The sequence below is a fragment of the Otolemur garnettii genome, unplaced genomic scaffold (genome assembly GCF_000181295.1).
Source record: "Otolemur garnettii isolate 467f Iridium unplaced genomic scaffold, OtoGar3 scaffold00207, whole genome shotgun sequence".
NCBI classification, from domain to species: domain Eukaryota; kingdom Metazoa; phylum Chordata; class Mammalia; order Primates; family Galagidae; genus Otolemur; species Otolemur garnettii.
The window spans coordinates 1,701,559-1,721,932 of NW_003852602.1; the positions used below are offsets into that span (position 1 = coordinate 1,701,559).

The window sequence follows — 20,374 nt, forward strand, 5'->3', positions numbered from 1 at the left end:
GAAACCTCGACAAGTGACTTATCCTGTGCCTGAATTTCCTAGTCTGAGAAATGCACAAAAAATTGTATGTACTTTCAAAAAATGTGAGAATTAATGCATATGGGGCTTACATAATACTTTTGCAGTGTTTATGTTAATTGGTCAGCTAGCTAAATGTACCTTAAATGTTTATGTCATGGTAAACAACAGCCACACACTGTAGTTTTGGGGGATGAGGTTGCTGCTAGCAAGATACTTAGCAGAGATGTGTTACGGAAACCTAATCTCTTGTTAGCACATGGCCATCTAGCTGCCTGCAGATGTGGCGAAATGTGCCCATTGATCATGCCGGCAGAATAGATCTAGTGAAATGCCAGGTAATAAACACAGTGAAGCACTCATCACATCCCCCTTCTCATTAAGAGATGACAGACAGGACTTCCCTAAAATCCACCTTTTAGCCCAATTTAATTTGTTTAAATCTCTCATCTGATGATTTGGCATTCTAAGAATAGTTTTACTTTGTTCTACCTGGAATAAATATTTCTTTCTTCTCATTAGAATCTTCCCTTATGGGGTTTTGTTATTCTGAATAGTCTTAAATATTCATCTTTGATATATACCATAAGTTTTCCTTTAATATTTTTCCCTAAGACATTGTTTGTGGCTTTGGAAGATAAACATTATGTGATGGTCTAAATAATCAAATCAAAACAAGTTTCTAAGTTCTTGTCACACTAATTCCAATTATTCTCAACTTCTCTGTGATATTATTTCTACTTCCTTTTATGATTTAGAACACATATGGCATAAACATTTATAATTTTTTGATTTATACACACCCCAGCTTTTACTTTATAGCTAAAATATAAAGTGTTCTCTTGTATTCTTATTCTTGTTAGTTATAAAAGTTATATAAAAATTTCTTTAAATGTCAGATTGGTAGCTAACTCTATAGTTAAACCTTTCTTAAGATGTTTAACTTGAATTTAGCTTATTTCTTGGGTAAAATATAACTGTGTAGTTTGTTTAGTTTTTAATCTCTGAGTAAAAGCAAAAGCAGAAACAAAAAAACAGGTGAGACAACTCCCACTGATTTGAACAGAGTGATGTGTTCTGGGGTTTATATATATTTTAAACTCTGTGAGGTTTACTGACAGTCTGTGACTCATCTTATGGGCCTGGGCATACTGTACTCATTCACTGTGTGAAGCCAACTACAAACGTAAATCTGGAATATAGTTGAATCATTTCTCTGAAAACATTAAGATAATTTTATGTGGTGGATTTTTGATTTTTTGTAATTCAGTAATTGTATTAATAATAATATCACTTTAAATAACTAGCAATTTTACTGATTCACATAAAGGCTTGATTTTGTTTATATTTATTTTTAAACACTTTTAAATATATGCTCATTGAAGGAATGTTATAGTGATTTTTTTTTCACACCACTAACATGGAATTACTTGAATTCACAACACCCAACATCTTCTTTATCTTCTCCTGAGTTTTTCTTTATGGAGATATCTCAGCAGATTCCAATTAGCTTTTTCTTTCTCTTTCTTTCTTTCTTTTTTTTTTTTTTTTTTTGTGACAGAGTCTCATTCTGTCACCCAGTGTAGAGTGCCCTGGTGTCATCATAGCTCACAACAACCTCCAACTCCTGGGCTCATGCGATCATTCTCCTACCTCTCTCCCAGATAGCTGGGACTATAGGCACCCACCACAACACCTGGCTAGTTTTTCTTCTATTTAATAGAAATGGGGTTTCACTCTTGTGCAGGCTGGTCTGGAACTCCTGAGCTCCAGCATCCAGCCACTTCAGCCTCCCAGAGTGCTGGGGTTTCAGGTGTGAGCCACTGGGTGGCCCCAATTAATCTTTTCATACGCAATTGCTTCCGGGAGCCGCTGGAAAGGAGCCTTGAAGAACAGCTGTGGTTTTGCCTGTTTTGCTCCCTACTATACCCCAGTCACTAGATAAGCATTTGGTGAACAGCAAAGACTGACTATACAGTTATTGACAAATAGGCAGATGAAGGCAAATGAAGTCTCTCCGACTGGGTTTGTCAGCCTTGTCACTCTGACTTACAAGCTCATTGCCTTGGAGTATTTGCTTTTGGCATCTGTCTCCCTTACTTGTCTGGGGTTCCTTACAAATGAAGCTTTCGTCACTACATTGTCCTGAAGTATTTCTTAAACAACTGCTCCGTATATTCATTTCTTTTTGCTCCTTGGAATTTAAGGCTTGGTTATAATGGGGACAACTTTGATGAGTATTTATTTAAGGAAAGGAATCCATGTCACAGAAAAATAAAATAGCAGGGATTAAAAGTATATCACAACTAGGCTGTCTTCAATATATGAGGAAATTATTTTAAAAGTAATTACTGCCTGCATATGTTAAAGAAAACTGTCATTCTTTTGAGCTTTTTATAAAGCCTCAAACCAATCTAAGTAGAGGTAGTTTTTCCTTTTTTTTTTCCTCAGAGGCTTACAGTGATAATGAGCCTTCAAATGGTAAATTATAAAAATATTACATCTATCCTCTTCTAAGTAGGGTTAACACTTCTAATAAACCAAAACCACCAAATGGTATGATTTGCTTCCTTTTCTCCCTTTAACATGACAAAGAGAAATTACTGTCAAAGTGACACACTTGGGAAGAAAATAATTCTCTTAGATCAGTAAAAATACCAAAGTTTCCAAGGCTCCATCTCTGTGCAGAAAACAAGAGCTTGGTAGGATTGAAACTACCCATCAACTCGACTGCACGTTCTCTGCCTGCACTCAAGGTTGCTATAAGAAACAGACATTTTTCAGCCTTGAATCTTCACTTTTTCACACAAATGTTCTTTTTATTAGGCTCACATAGAGGACATTTTCCTCACATCTCAGAACAAGGAAAAATTGTGCCCCTCCTGAATGCCTGAATTACTCTTCTTCATACAAACAAATTAGTCCTTTTCACAGAGAAATTTTCCCTGTTTTTATGTTTTCTGCCAGAGAGAACAAAGTAAATTTTCAGGCATATATCCTGTAATTGTCATCCATATTCCTGAATATGGTATGTGGGCCCATGAGTCTTTCTTAATGCTGATTTTTATTTCCTTATTCAGATTCACTTCACTCCAACTCTCTGAGAATTTACTGTCTCCCTCGAATTTTTGTACAACTTTGAAGCCCTCATCAGGTCCTTTATAAAAAGAAGATATTCAGATAAAATTGAAAAGCATATTTTGCTTGGAAATAAAAAGAACACCATTTCCCCTTTGCATGTTTTTAACAATTGGTGACATAGAGCTGCAAGCTCTCAAGGATGACGCAGAATCATCTACAGCCAGACACATTTTTTAGAGACTCCATAGTAGTTTCATTAAGCAGAGAGAGGCTATGTTAATTAATTAAAAAATTAATAGAAAGACTAATATGCTATTTTTTATATTCCAAATTCAGTTTATCAAGGTGGAGACAATGTTTATTCAGTGAGTTTTATTTTATTTTGATGATATAGTAACATTGTATTTGTGGATGTTTGATGAATATAAGGGTCGTTTTTTCCACATTGTATATTACCATTTTAAACTAGTAACTTTCTGATTTTTTTTACCTGGTCCACATTGAAGTGACATTAAAATACAACAGTGATCAAGTAACCTTAATGACTAACGTTAAGTGAAGTAGATGAATTAGCATTGAAAACTGAGCAACCTTCAAATATGGAATTTAATTATGAGGAATAAAGACTATAAACAATTGCAAGCCTAAAAATGATTTATTAGTATTAATATCAGTGCACATACGATTAGGTTACATTGTCTTGCTTTTTAGGAAAACTCTGGGTTCTATTTGAGTCCTTCACCCGGGAGGTGTGCCATATACCCCTATGTTGGACCCGTCAGGCGGGAGCTTACTGAGCCTCTTCCCTCCTTCTTCTGTCCCCTCTTCTTGAATTTAATTGTGTTTTTCCTCTCGGGTGGGCCTACAGTTTTTCATATACTAGTGTCAATTTAGTATCAAGTACATGGGATGCTTGTTATCCATTCTTGAGATACTTTACTAAGGACAATGTTCTTCAGCCGCATACAGGTAAATAAAAAGATGTAAAGTTTCCATCTTTTTATGGCTGAATAGTACTCCATGGTATACACATACCACACATTATTAATTCATTTGTGGGTTGATGGGCACTTAGGTTCTTTTCATGTCTTTGCCATTATGAATTGAGCTGGTATAAATGTTCCAGTGCAAATGTCCTTATGGTAAAATGATTTTTTTTCTTCTGGGTAGACACCCAGTAATGGGGACATAGGAACAAATGGAAGGTCTACTTTTAGCTCTTTGAGGATTCTTCATGCTTTAACAACCCCAGACTCTCCTCTCCTGTAAAAAATATCTTAAATTTTTACATGTAATTTATAAAAATTTATTTTGAATTTAGATAATTTTGAATAGTTCTGAATAAATATAAAATGTTAAGTAGTCCATGACTATGGTATAAAATGCATTAAACTCGAAAAACCAAAATAATAAATGATCTGTAATCTTACCTCCCCCAAATTATGTATATCGGTAATGTGAAGTTTCTTCCTGTGTGTTCTGCATGTGTATGCAGTTTAAATATGTGAGCAACTATTTCCTAATAACATAGGAATGTAATACAATACAGTCTTTATGTATTAGTGCCCTTTATTTATGGTGTACAGTTCTTGAATTTTACTTTTGTACCTACCTTCTTATACCAAATGCTTTCCCCTCATTTGAGAATGTAAAATGCAGCTTTTAGTAACTGAATGGTGGCCATAAGCTCTAAGAATATTAGGATATAGGAATGCTTCTTTCTCACATATCTTGTAACCTTACAGTAATTTACGGTCGTGTAAGTTATTTCATGTTAAAATGATGCCTGCAAAGGCTTCTTGGGATGATAAAAGAAGCTCCAAGACCAAAATAATGAATGGAAACAGAAACCACTTATCATGGGATTGATAGGTATAAATTGAACACAGTCCCACAGGAAGAGATGAACAAACCCAGGCACTTACTAATTTCTGTAGCAATGATTGTTATGTTGTGCCACACACTCAGTTCTCTGTCAAGTGGTGTCGCCAGTGTTATTTTCCCATCATCAGCATTAATGTTGAACTGCCTCTCCAGGTCAGTGTGCCGGTCGATGGAAAACCTACAAAACAGATACATCTGTAATCAACGTCAATGTTTATATCATCCTTACATTCCACAGAAGATCTCCAGTAATCCCGGAAGAGTCATAGTTGTGAAGTCAAATGATTTGGGAAACTCAATGGCACAGTAATTTGTAAAACTAAATGACTGAATGAGGCACAAGAAACTTAATAATTATTGTCCAAGGAGAAATTAGCCCCATAAGCAACACGGAGGTCACAAACTGTCATCCGTTTCAATAGGTATTGCCTTCAAAAATGGATGCTGATGAAGAGCTAATTGGACAATCCATCAGATTTATTGGACAACTTATGATAATTAGCAGTTACCACAAAATATCACATAAAACATAAACTTGAGTCCAATCGAGAGGGTGGAGGTAGACAACATGTTATTTACGTCAGTTCAAAAAAAAATACATTTTGTTAAACTTGACTGGACTAAATCTATGGAGTTTCCTTTTGTTGGTGGTGGTAGTTTAGTTTTTTATTTTGAGAGTGTATTCAGTTCCATAGAAATCAGAGGGTGGTTGGTTCTCTAGTAAATGTTTTTTAAAAGTTAGAATTCAAATAAATATGCTCTTTGTTCCTCAGTTGAGATAACTCTTTCAGGGAAGATGATAAGCTAGATGTTTAGTGTCTGGAGAAAACTGCTTCTCTCTGGAACTCTAAATATCCAGGTGATATAGTAATTATTTTACAATGACATCTATTAAGATGTTGTTTATACACCAAGATTTGTTTTCTAGCTATGGAATGTTGTGCCCAGTAAAGTTTATGTCTTGATGAATACAAGGCAAACTCAAAAAGGTGGGTCCATAACTGAGTAGTGGATTGCACAGAAACAGAATAGAAAGTGGGTCCAAACAGGGCCACGGGCAAGTCCAGTCTGGGAGAAAGGACTAAAGAAGGCATCATGGTTGAGGTGATCTCCCAGAACTGCATATGAAATCTCTCTACTCATTGATACTCACTGACCTCAAGTCCAGAACATGGTCCACAGCTAGTTGGTAGTGAGAACAGTTTTTATGTTTGTTCTTTATGAGCATCTATTATATGATCAACAATAAAACTATAAATGAGAAAAATGAATTATCCATAATCATCTATCCATATGTTTGTATCTTTAATAGTTTAGTAGATTTCACTGCAAGCATTACATATATCTATATATAGATATACATTTACCCATTTGTATCTTTACCTCTGAAGGTAGCCAGATGGCAGCTACTTAGCTAGATTTATATAGATATACATATGTATTATTCCTCCCTCCTTTTAGCTCTTTCTTTTTCATAGGAGATGGGATGCACATACTTTATACTGGACTCAAAGGCCATTGAAAAAAGACATTTCTGTTAAACCTTCTCCACTAAAGATAAGCATCAATCATGACTTTGGAATAATATTAAAAAGAACTTAATTTTATTGACTACTGTTTATCGGTGAATTATTTGAAAACATATGTAATGTGAAATTACAATTTGTGATTTAGTAATGACTTAACAACAAAAAAGCTAAGATACTGACCTGTATCTATGCACTAGTTATCTACTTGGTACCTTTCTCTGCACTCCCCATGATGCTTTTGGTAAAATTCAGAAAGGATTTAAGAACCCAGAAGCAGATATGAATTAATGGTGCTCTCAGCAAATTCCTGAGCATGTAGAAATGTTTATTGCAAAGCATTTAAATCTGTTGTTTTACAAAAAAACAAAAAGCTATTTTCCTAGGGAACAATGATGGTTGATTAGACAAATGATATTCCAAGTTTAACTGTAAAATAACTAAACAGACGTGTGTTTTGCGCCAGATATCATGTACACTCTGACTCTTAAAAGAGTTAAGAAGTGTCCAGAGGATTAATTATCACCTTCTGCATCATATTCATAAATAAACTTTGTAGGCATTTCTGATTCTGGTAATTTTATTATCTCACTGCTGATACTTCACACACGCATGCATCAACCAATTTCCCAGAGGCTGCAGTAAACAAGAATCAGTCTAATCACTTATCCTCATGAATCCCAAATCAGAAACACACTCCATGGCTATTCGCTTGCTGTCCAATAGCTGCCTAGAACTTCTAGCCCAGTTGAAGCAACAAGAACAATGACTAGGGTATATGGAAGTTGGAATTTTTTAAAAATGTTTGTTTAAACTCTTATTCAAATACTTGACATGCAGATGTCAAATTTTGGAGCAAATTGTATCTCCATTATTTATATTTTGTTATTTCTGGGATAATTAGTAAATTCACTGATGCTCAGTTTCTTTGCTAGTGAAATAGAAAGTATTGATATGATAGGAATGGTTGTGAAGATTAAAATAAAGAATAAATCATCAGCCTCTGGCACATAGTAGGTGCTAAAGATAGGTTTTTTATCATCATCATCATCATCATTCTTACCTCTCATCAAATGAAACCTCAACGAGGTTCCCTGTTTCAGAGGTTGGTGGAGAAGTTCCCTTCCTAAACAATTTATAAATGGCAGAAATCTAAAAATGAAACATTTGTGTGTCATTTAACTTCCATAACTCTCACAAAGGCAGGGATAATTTTCACATTTTTTAAAGCTCCAGTTCATGACAGACTTTATGGGGTGAGTCATAAGAATTTATAAAATAAGCTATAAATATAGCCCTTTAGTAAGATCAAAGGTAAGAATGTCATAATATTACAAGATTACACAATAGAAGGAACTTGATGGGAAAGAAATAACTTAGTTTAAAATTTGCTTTTATGTCTTCCTCAACTATTTTGAAAGACTCCTGTGGCCTCTGTAGAAATGTCACACATTTTCTCACCTAGTAGACTTTCAGATAACAGGTCTCAAGAATGCTTAAATGACACAAAAATTCTGATTCAACATTATGGCCAACAGCCATTCATTTAGCACCAAATTTGTATCAAGCACAGTGATAGATACCATTTCCTTCTTTCTTTGGTTTCTTATATACTAAATAGGAATACTCAGGTACAATTTATCCTGAAATCCATGTGTAAACCAACCACCGAAAGGTTTACTCTATTCATGCATGAAATGGGAACAGTGACAGTATGAATACCTGAGTAACAGGACTGTCATAGGCTGAGTGAGATTATCACGTGACACTTCACCAGCACGTGTGCCTGGCCACTGTGTACCACCCTGGCTGAGGCTTCTCATGCTTTGTGCAACAGTGGTATCTTTGAATGTTTACAGATGCATTCAATTTTCTGAACCCCAAGCTGTGGCACAGAGTGTGGTAATTTGAATGTTTGTGGCCTGCTCCCCAAAATTCATATGCTGAAATTTCATCTAACAAGGTCACAGCATAGAAGATAGGATCTGTGGGAAGTTGATTAGAAAAAGAAGCCTCTGGTCTCACAGAGGGATTAATTCCCTTATAAAAGAGACCTCCAAGACCTGGCAAGTCCCCTTCCACGGTTTGAGGACATAATGAGAAGTTGACAGTCTTTTGCTGGAAGAGGGCCCTTACCAGAAGCTGACCACACTGGCAGGTCACCTTGGACTTTCTAACTTTCAGAGCTTCAAGAAATACATTTCTAGTCTTCGTAAACCACTTAGTTTGTGGTGTTATGTAGAGCAGCCCAAAGAGACTGAGAAGCAGTCTAACAAATAGAGGATGATTTATTAAATAAGGTGATAAGAATCTAGTCCTCTCCTGAAAACCAGGGAATAAAAGCTTCCACCTTCCATTTTCTTACAGACCTCCGGAGGAACTTTTACTTCACCTTCATTTCCCAGCAAAGCCTGCACTTTGTTTAAGGATACGACCTAGCTTTCTGGCTAAGTCTTCCTAGGTTGCCAAGAGAGTCTATGGTCGCAGGCCTCTCAAACAATCATAATCTCCTTATAAAGAACATTAGTCTCCTATCTTATGGCCTGAGTTCTCATTTTGGCTTTATCACTGATACATACATGATTTAGTCATAGTATTGCTATTGTTTAATTGGTAAAATAGGCTTTATAGCACCATTTGTGAGGGCTAAAGGAGGTAATGTATACAAAGTACTTATGAAAGTGCTTAAGACCAAAAAAAATGCTCAATGAATATATAGAAGGTGCCAAGAAAGGAAAAAAAAAGAAACTGTATTAAAATTATAATATTCAAGTTATGTTTGACTTCTGCAATTATATAAGATACAAGATACAATATACAAGATAACTAAAGTTATTGGTATATACTGACTATTAAAATTTTAATACAGTTTTTTTGCCTTTCATAAAATGTGCATACATTTTTTGACACCCTCTATACAGCTTAAAAATATTTAAGGTTAGCAGTATTTGTTGGGAAACAACCAGGTTTCCACTGGTGACTCTGGAGCTCCTCTCAGACCCAAGCTGGCTCTCCCTTCTCCCTTTCTCTTCCCTGTCCTTAAATAAGTTCATCTGGGTTTTGATACCAGTGGAAGCAAACACACAGATGCCTATTTACTTGATGACAGGTAAAGCTGGGAGAGCAAGTAGGGGCTGAGATCTATATTTCTGGTAGGATTTTAGGTATTTAGTTTTCTACCAGCTTTTCTGACCACAGTCTCGATTCATTAATGAGCACTGCAGATACAAAGGTTTATAGGACCGGTTGACTTTTGTATTCAAGTTGAGCATTCTATGAGCTTTTTATCTTAGTTATACAATTAATCACATTTTTTTAAAAAAATAATGCAGTTTTTGAATGTGCCCTCACCCCTATATCATAGCTATGACAACCCCATCTTTTGTGCAAAGATTCAGCCAACTGCATTCTGGTCCTCAAAGCTTCCACCATCTACTCCATCATCTTAATTCCTCCCTCTCCTCCTACTCATTCCATTCCATGATACAGCTACAACAACAGTAATACAGGGGAATGCTTAATTACAAGACTCTGAGATAAGCTCTTTCCTTAAGCTAATTCACAGATGAGCACACACACACAAATACATTCCTTGAAAAACAGAGTGAATTAACATAACAAATCTGGTGGAATGACTTCTATTTTAGCATAAAATGTATCTGCACCATGTAAATGTTCAGGATGTCAATGAAGAGTTAGAGAAGATTCTTCGAAAGTAGACCCCTGAATTACTTTTCCTAGGATCCCCAGTGTACTGAAGAGCAGCAGGTAAGATGTGAGAGCCAGATGGTCATCAGTGGAGTCCCATCTGGGAGAAGCTCTTTGAAACTATGTGCCTCCTCTTCATCTCAAATATTCGTTTATAAATAGTAAGAAAAAAAATCTACTTCACAGAGCAGTGCTTTGTAGTAAATGAGTTGATAAATGACACACATTAGATACAAAGATAAATAAATAAAAATGACGAGCCAATTCTTCAATCTGTAAAAGATATCTTCAGGCCCAGATTGAAAAGAGAGATGAAAACCCAGAAAGACAGAGTTATAAATAAGTGCCACTCGCGTCCATTAGCAACTTTGGGAAAGACATAATTTCCCAAGTGACACTCAAAAAGTATTACCAAACTCTTTGTGGCATTTACCTATACTAGTGTTTACCACTTTTAACATATCTACTATTGTGGATTATCTCCATGGAGCACAGACCCCAAGCTGACGGGATGAGAAGTTATATTGTGTTTTCTAGTTCACGGTTTACCCCCCAGAGCCTTTTACACCTGGCCCCAGGCTTTAGTGATCTTCCCTATCTTAAGAATTTTCTCTGCTGTTACTCCACAAACATTTGCCTGACTTTTTCTGTTGAAGAACAGAGAGAAAATGTTTGATTCAGATACCACAGAAGTTGGGATTTTTACACTGCTGTTTGTTACTCAATAACTGCTTCTCAGAAGGAGGTGCAGAGGTTTATTGAGCCTGGTTTCTCATTATGAGTGAAACATGGTGCTAAAGGAATGTGAAGGAAAGGAGTAGACTGGGAGAAAAAAGACAAAGAAAGATGAAAAAGAATTAATTTGGGTATTAATTCTTTGAATTAATGCGAAAGGCCTTCTCACTTGTATTTTTAAAGGCCTAGTATTTTTATCTTTTGTATTGAAGTCTCCATTCTACTTCCTTGAGAAATGTGCCTGTATTGGATTTGCTGTTCCTTTGCAGAATTACTTGAGATGTATTAGAAAAAAGACCTCATTTTGAGAAGAATAGTATGCACATTGGCCATAATCTTTCTGCCACAGAAAGAAGAAACTTCTCATTAACACAGCAGGAAGTGACATGTGAGAAAATGAGCTCCTTGGGTCCTGTTAATATCAATTCCAATGATGGAAGTTTTGAAAATAGCCCCTTTCTAGGGCAATGGATAGGTTTTAGTACATGCATCATCCTTGATAAGCAATATTCACAGAAGCACTATTTAAACTTTCTCATTTTTAATCCAACAAATATCCTGATTAACTTTAACACTACTGTTCCTTGAACCTACAGTAGTATTTCTGAGGAGGAAATGTGAAGGCATTCATCATTTAACTTTTGTGGAATAAACTCCTACCTAGTTGCTTAGTGCCTTATTCAAAGCCAGTGACTTGACACACAGCTCCATGGCCACTGACACAAGTTAATGTCACCTGTTTTTTCAATTCAGAATAGCTTGCAGAGATCAGAAGCAAATTTATGAATATGCCACTGGTACAGTGGTTGAGAATAGGTCAAAATGGTCAACTGAATATTATTATGTTGGGAAATAGCACACTTCCGCTTTAATATTCATAGACAACTTTTACCTGTATAATATCTTTTCTCAGTTCATGCAACCCAACTACATAACAACATGCAGCACAAAAATCCCACCTCCTCCGTATATGTGTTTCTAAGAGTTATATTAGATTTGTTGTTGCTAATATGTTTATTTAAAGCACATCTACCTCTTCTTCTTCAACCCATCCCAGCACAGAGCCTCCATCTCCTGCTCAATTAATTTTTCTTATTTGCAATGTCAGTGTGTTACAAACATTGTCAGGATTTTCAGAACCAAGTCTCCCATGTCTTCTGTTTTTACTCCCTGTAGCTCCAGGACAACACAAGAAAACCGCAGGTAAAGTCTGGAGTGGACAAAAGCAGCCGTACTTATTATCATAATAATCAGAGATGAACAACAAGCTAACTCATTCTGAACTGTACTCTTCCTTCCACTACTATATTCGTGAAAACATCTGATTATTTCTCCCTCCCAAGGAATAGTAGTTCTATTCCTACCATCTCTGCTAAGCCAGTTTATGCAGCTAAACCTCAATTATCTATCTCATTTAAAAAGTGGGAGGCCAGATGAGGTGGCTCACACCTTTAATCCCGCACTTGGGAGGCCAAAGCAGGTGGATCACCTGACTTCACAAATTCGAGGCCAGCGTGAGCCAGAGCAAGACCCTATCTCTAAAAAAATAGCTAGGCATTGTGGCAGGCACCTGTAGTTCCATGTACTCCAGAGGCCGAGGCAAGAGGATCACTTGAGCCCAAAAGTTTGAGGTTGCTGTGAACTAAGACACCACAGCACTCTACCAAGGGTGACAAAGTGAAGCTCTGTCTCAAAAAAAAAAAAAAAAAAAATAGTGAGAATAAGATTCCCTACCTTAAATGGTTAAGGTGTAGCCTAAATGAAATAATATATTCTAGATTTAATTATACTTTTAAAAATAGTATCACAGTGAGTGTTCATTGTTATATATAGAAGATATTCTGCCAAATATGTAGTTATGTTTTAAACAACAAGAAAACAGTTATTTGAAAGATTCTGGCATCTGGCTCCACACAGAGACAGCCATCATTTTATGGTATTTCTACTTGCTATTTTCACCCAAAGTTTGAAGTAGGTTTACTCCACACAATCATTGTCAAGGACCTTTTACTTTACTTAGGGTCCCATACAGAAATCTCAAACCCAAATCAATGTCACTTCATTTGAGGTCCCATTTCTTCACCATGCATTGTTTTACTGTTTGTTCCACAAATACTGTGGAAAAATAACATAATAAAACCACAGTCTCATATGTCACTTGCTGTGGCACTGGAACAACCACAACAACAACAAAAATTGCTCCAGGGTAAATCTCACGTAAAGTTGACTCATGATCAATTCTTCAATGTTTATATAATAAAACATATTTTTCCCTGAGTTAAGAAAATAATTGTGTATTACTAAGAATCCTAAATGTAACAAAAATGTAAAAATGGAATGCAGTTTTATATGCTGCAAAGGGATTACATTTTACATTTTATTTTTTATTCAATTTCAACAAGGTTTTAGTGATTGCCTCTTACTGCCAAGTACAATGTTAAATGCTCAAAAAAAAAAAAATACCTCTCCTCTCAGACATGTGGCTTATGGCTTTCTTACAGCTTAGAATAAAATAATGGGAAGTTCATAGTGAAATAATGTTTGCATTGCAGTGGGAAAGGGTTTCTAATACATGCCGGGGAAGTATGCATGTGTGTGGGGAGAGGGCTTGGTCAGAGATGGCACCAGGAGGAGCTAGCACCTATTTTGAGAAATGGAGAGGAGGAATTTTCTAGAGATACTATATAGGGAGGGCATCTCATAGACAACAATGCATATAAAAAACTGACGATTTGGATTTACTTAGAAAACTACAGAATTAAATGGCCAGACTAGGTGTGATGGGAGCTAAGATCTGAGAGAAACATCTAATCCTTTCTCTTCCCATCCTTCTTTTCCATTCCATTCTTTCCTTCATTCATCCTATTCAAATGGTAAAGGTTCATCACCTTTAACAAATACTTCCTATGTATAAGACATTGTGTTAGGTGCCAAAACAAACATGGTCTTGCTCTCACATTTGGTCCATAGGTAGAGAAAGACGACCAAAGTAAATAAGCCTTTTGAGAGGTAATGGTAATAAAGCCCTGAAGAAAACAGGAAAAATCTGAGATGTATGAAACATCCCAAATTGACTCCTACGGAAAGAAAACAAAGATGAAAAGTCTGAGTTAGGAAAACATTCGGTGTGTTGGAAGACTTTAACCAAGGATAGTGTGGTTGAAGTTAAGACTCAGTGAGAAAAGGGTATCAAGGAACAGGTCATGTAGGACCTTCAAAACCAGGATGAGGAATTTAATTTTTTTTCCTGTAGCCAAATAAGGGGCTCTTGAAAGAAATATATAATAGAGAAGTAGTTATGATCTTAATCACAATTGAATTCTACCAAAATTTTTGTGGTGGTGGCTCAGTGCCCATAGCACTGTGGTTACAGTGGCAGCCACATACACTGAGGCTGGTGGGTTCAAATCTAGCTTGGGCCAGCTAAAATAATAATAACTGCAACAAAAAATAACTGGGTAGTCCCAGCTATTTGGGAAGGTGAGGCAAGAGAATCGCTTAAGCCCAAGAGTTTGAGGTTGCTGTAAGCTGTGACACCACAGCACTCTACCCAAGGCAACATACTGACACTCTTTCTCAAAAAAATAAAAAAATTGTAGTGGTAGAAATATGCTCTATGCTATCCAACATGGTAACCACTAGCTCATGTAGCAATCTAGCTAATGTCACAGAGAAATTAAAAATTTTATTTATTTCATTGAAATTAATTTTCTGTAAATTCACAGAGCCATATGTGACAAGTGGCTACCACAGTAGACAGCGCAACTCTAAACTGAGTTAGAAATCACCTTATTAACTGTGTGGGGATCAAAGGATGAGAAATGAGGTTGTTACAACCACTGTAGTTAGAGATGGTGGTATTTGAGCTTCAAAAGTTAAACTGGGCATTATGACTATTCAGATGTAGACAGTGAAGTGGATGAAGAAGTCTTGATGAATCATTTATAAAAGACTTATAACATGTTAAATTAATCTATACTGCTTTTCAAATTGGAAAAAATATTCTCTCCCTTCATTTTAGCTATCTCTATGTCCTTATTCAAATACAATATGTGGGGCAGAAATTTTCACATAAATATTATCAAAATGATTAACTCTTTCTAGAAATTCATGAAATCTAGAACTTCTAGTGGCAATCTGAAATTTATCCCTGGTAGGTAGAAAGTTAGGCATGGTGGGGACAACCTCTCTTCCACTGAAGCTCTGTGACTTTGGTCCTCGCCATCTACCCTGAGAACACGTAAATGCTGACCAATTCCTGTGAATGCCCAAAGGTCTACATTGACCCCAAAATGCCAGTGGCAATCTAGGAGTGAAGAGTATCCTTCATCACCCTTTAATGGTATCTTTGTATAGGTCTTTATCACAGCAAAAACAACTTCTCTCTACCTAAAAGAGAGTCAAGATTGATAAATACTAATAGATAACAGGACAGAGATGGTTAGAGAGAGAGAAAAAAAAATGAACACTTTATTAGGTAGCAGTATGGACTGTAGGACCATATCCAGTATACTATGTTTAATGCATTCATTGCGCCCTTCCTAATTTCCGGTCTCTTTGTCAAGCCCTATTTATTAATTTCTCAGTTAATCCTTCCTATAGACTAGTGGTGTAGCCCCATATAAATGTCCTTGTATTTCAATGTTTGTAGTTGTAAAAAGAGGAGTATAACACACATTTTCCCCAGTCACAATGTTAGTAAGATAATACGTATAATATCCTGATCATAGTATCTGGCACATCAGAAACTATTACTAAACGTCGATTAGACATGAGGAGGGTGGTATTTGATTGTATAAGTTTGATCAATTCAGGTCAAAATCATTTACAATATAGGAAAAAAGTATTTTTGGAAAGGATGCACACCCAAAGATTAATAAAATGGTAGTGCACAGCTATATCAAAACAATTTTTAAAAATGTCATATATTCCCTTAATGAATTCCCAGCAATTAAAAAAATGTAAAAAGAAATATATTTATATATATTTTGAAATTTTAATTGGCCATGCTGGTTCACTTAGTAAACGCTAAGGACTAGGAATTAACTGGTGTATAAGATGTAGTCTGTTAATTCTTAAAGGCCAGAGATACATTTATATTGAAATCACTTGATTGTGTGTCTAATACACAATAGTAATAGAATAATCACACCACTCCAGTGTAATTCTTTCCAGGGGGTGAAATTATTTTACACCAAAAATACTTACCCCTAAACACAATGCCTGGTTACATGGTCTAACCCAGTCTCGCACATTTAAATAAGTGCAAAGCCCAACATCACATATTTGATGTTCAAAAGAGGTTAGCTGGAAATTCTTCCTCTTCTGTCAATGAATAGACCACTCCTTTCTCCCCAGTATGCACCATGCACCCTTTTTACATTTGTGTTGTTTAATTTATGCCGTTTAATTTCTCCTACTTGGCTTTGGAAAGGCATTTCAGTGTTTTCTTGTCCTTTGCACCATTAAATACATCTTCCATGATTTTAACCCTTCATAAAGATTTTCATAAATCTTATTCTCATTTACCATTAAGCTACCTATCTGAGTAGGTCATCCCAGACTCGCATTGTATCCTGAAGCCCATTTTAAAGGCATCTCAGGAAGGCCTGTCCCATTCTCCAGCAAGTCGACTTTAGACACACGCAGTAGGCTAATAAACATTTGATAGATGGATGAAAGTGGAATCTCCCCATTTTTTGCCATGCTCTCTTCCTAAAATATGCAATATTATGTTTTCCTCTGCAACATTAAGTCAAATCTGATTGTCCTTTATGTCCTTTATCAAAAGCAAGGTTGTACAATACATCGTGTCAAGCCAGAATGTAGAAATAGCAGGGAAAATAAAAGCTTAGCTGAAATGACTCCCATAAATATTTGAACATCAGATAAGGGTGTCAATCTCCCTTTGTCATGATGCAAAATAGAGAATTTATTTTGCCTTATGAGCATAATAACATTAGATATCACAGCTCAGCCTACACAAGCATCTTTGTTTCTCTCAGAATGTAAGTTTTATTACTAAGTTTTGTTATCTAGAGGGGTCAGAAGCTTCACCCATCAGAAAATAAGAAAAAAAAAAGTTTTTAAATCCTAGGTCAGTACTTTCTTTTTTTTCCACTCTCAAGATTCTTACGCTGTTTTTACCACCTTAGATTACTTGTTTTAAAATATTATACTAATATCTACAATTTGATATTTATTGATAATTAATAGCCATATTTACCATACCACACTAATAACATTTCCAAGTTAATAGTACCACTATAATTTGATTTGCTACTATAGTGTAACAAATAAATGTTATATTTACCTAAAGGAAGATGTCAGAGGTTCAGAAGTATGGTGGCAATGTGTGGCCTTGGGAGCTAGACACCCAGCAATATAAATTTCATCAAATGACTTCATTACTACAGAGTTTAAGCAACCTTATTTATGATAGGCATGAAGTCATGCCATATAGATTCCCTTCTGGGAAGGATGCCATACATATCAGGGCTGTGGTCAGTGGACAGTCTCCGGCTATCCACTTCCCACTTTCTGCCTCAGTGTCAGGGAGTCCCCTCTCCAGTTGTTTGAAGATTAGGAAAACAGAGGTATAAAAGTCCAACCATTTTGGCATGATGCAGAACTCCACTGATGGGCAATACTAATTTCACAGAGACCCATGAGGTTGGGCCAAGGTTTTGCGAAGATGGAATCAGAGTTTAATTTTCCCCTCTGCCCACCTGATTTCATAGGCAGCTGAAAACCTTGTGCCTCAAACTTCATCTCTTTCCACAGAGCACAACTTTCACACAATTGTCTCATAGGAATAAGGATATGTGTGATGCAGAGTGAATATGACGTGCAAATGAGATCTATGCCAAGGGCACGGCACTAAAATGCTCACTATGCACGTATAAAAATCCACAAAATAATTCCAGAATCCTGTGCTGAATACCTACTGTCTTCCTGGAGAATATACAATAGACTTTAAAGAACACGCTATAAGTCTATATTCTAAGTGAAATTCTGATTCATGCCACCTCATGCATTAAGACAGAGAAAGGTTGCTAAAATCAGAGAATTTGCCAAGACATTGAAATTCAGAGATTAGGGTTTGGCTAAAACAGTCACTGGTCTCACTTCCAAAACCTCTTAGGTAGCATAATAAATGCAAGGAATGTTTCATGATGGAAACAAATAAATTCCTCACTCCAAGCAAGTAAGCATCATAGTATTTGTTAGGATAACGTTTTCCATCCTGTATAATAATTATGGAAACTTTCCCAGCTAGACTAAAGAAGCCAGCTTTTTCTGTCAGTCTCAATGTAGGTGTGTGCTGTCATGGGGCCCATGGATATAAAGGTTCCAAGGGATCTAAGGCAAGTATGGGAAATGACAATTCTCATCACATGTAATTGGATTCTAATACAAAGAATTTGTTTCACTGCTAGAGGTTTTAAAATTATTTTAAGAATTTTATCTTTAGGAAATTTCTGAGATAGAGTAGAATTCTGGCATGATGTAGGAGACAATTATTCAAATTACTGATGGAAAACCAATTCCTATGAATCGAGTGTAGGGGTTGACAAATTGTTTGTAAGGCAAATATTTTAGATTTTGAAATTTATACTCTCTGTCACAACTATTCACCTCTGCAGTTGCAGGACATTAAAAAATGACAATAGAGGGCGCTACCTATGGCTCAAAAGGGTAGGGCGCCAGCCCCATATGCTGGAGGTGGCAGGTTCAAAACCAGCCCCAGCCAAAAAAAAAATAATAACAATAGTTGTGTTCCAATAAAACATTTTTAAAAGTTAATGACAGGCCATATTTGGTCCAAAGGCTAACCACTGGCCTAGTGTAATGAAGTCCAAGTATTCACTAACATCATGAGTTCTTACCTGAGTCTCTTTGGAAAGGCAAAATTCATAAAACAGTCTATTGGGAACAAGTATAGTGATATTTGCAATGCTCAGGATATCAGAATTGAGCCACAGATCAGCACAGCAGCCTGAGTGTCCTCCCTCACATTCGCACGGCTCTCTGGGTGCTCCAGAGGCTCAGCCAAGCCAAACAAGGTTCAAAGATCAAATGGGCTATTTACAAGCTTTCCTTCTTAGAAAATGCAGTGCACTTCAGCAACTCACTTGTGAGAGCCGATAGCAAAGAAATTTGATTTCAAATGGATCTGGTCACAATATCTTTAGTCCCAATAGTGTTTCTTAGAGCTCCATTAGGGAGAGGCTGCCCTTGGAGAAAGGCAGTGTGTATCTATTTTTCAAATTTAACAGGCATAAATGCACTTTGATATTATAAAAAATGTTTTGCTAAACATTGGTTTGCAGCCTCTGTATAGAAAATTTATAGGAAGACACAATTTTAAGCCAACTGCAAGTAAAGATGCTATTTAGAGCCACACGTAATGAAATAAACCCCTTAGTTATGAATCAGTTATTATATTTCACTGAACTCCAACTGTTTCTTTCTCACTGCTTAATTTCATTCTAGCTTTTGTTATTATGCCTAAAGAAACCATTTTAACATTCTCTCGCATGCATTTTGAGTATCAAAAATTCCATCTACAAGTTTTCAGCTTTTTGCCTCTAATTGCTCCACTGGTTGCTCTAACTGCTTTAATAAATAATATTATCTGAGTTCTGCTAGTCCCAGAAATGTAAGGTCCCTGCATCACATATTATTTATTATTCCTCTAAGGAGAAAAAAGAGTCTTTTTCTACCCAAATAATTTCTTTATAGTGAGAGAGAAAGAAGGGCAAAGGAAAAAAGAGAGAGAAAATAATAAACTACAACCCACCCTCCAAATTACCACTAGGTTCTCTACAGTTGAGATATTTTTACTTTAACATCACTGACATCCCTGGATATCTATTGTTGCTTTTATTCAAATTTCATTAGATGCCTCTTTCTCCATTTGGCTCCTAAAACTCCACAGCCTGATTTTATATATCATTTTCAAATAACACGTGTAAAGAGGAGTTGCATAAATGTGAAGGGCTTCAGTCTTCCAGGCACGCTCATCTAGTCTCCTTGCTCACAAAGACAGATGCTGTGTCTTATAGAAATTTCCTGAAAAGTTGTAGGTTCAACTGATATTATTTGGGCAACTAAATAAGTTAAAATGTATATGGATGGGGAAGTGAATTAACATGAATTAAGGGTGGAGGTATGTGAATATATGACTTAATTAATTAATTTTTAGTTGAGGAAGCAGGGATACTGAGGTTTTGGAAACAGTGTTGAAGGAGTTGGTGCTTTTGAATTGGGAGATAACCAAACTTTTACCTGGACATGAGAATTCAGGAATCAAGTCAACCAAGTTTTAATTATTATTATTATTTTTTTTTTTTTTAGACGGAGCCTCAAGCTATCCCCCTGGGTAAAGGGCCATGGCATCACGCTCACAGCAACCTCCA

General features: G+C 36.1%; 1 protein-coding gene across 1 annotated transcript in view; it reads right to left on the minus strand.

The window, feature by feature from the left end:
* CDH8 (cadherin 8) overlaps nt 1-20,374 on the minus strand; it is a 377,151-nt gene that overhangs the window by 130,675 nt on the left and 226,102 nt on the right. The window contains exon 8 of the mRNA XM_003801316.1: nt 5,025-5,161. Within this exon, the coding sequence (XP_003801364.1) occupies nt 5,025-5,161 (137 nt within the window). The remainder of the gene's footprint in view (nt 1-5,024; nt 5,162-20,374) is intronic.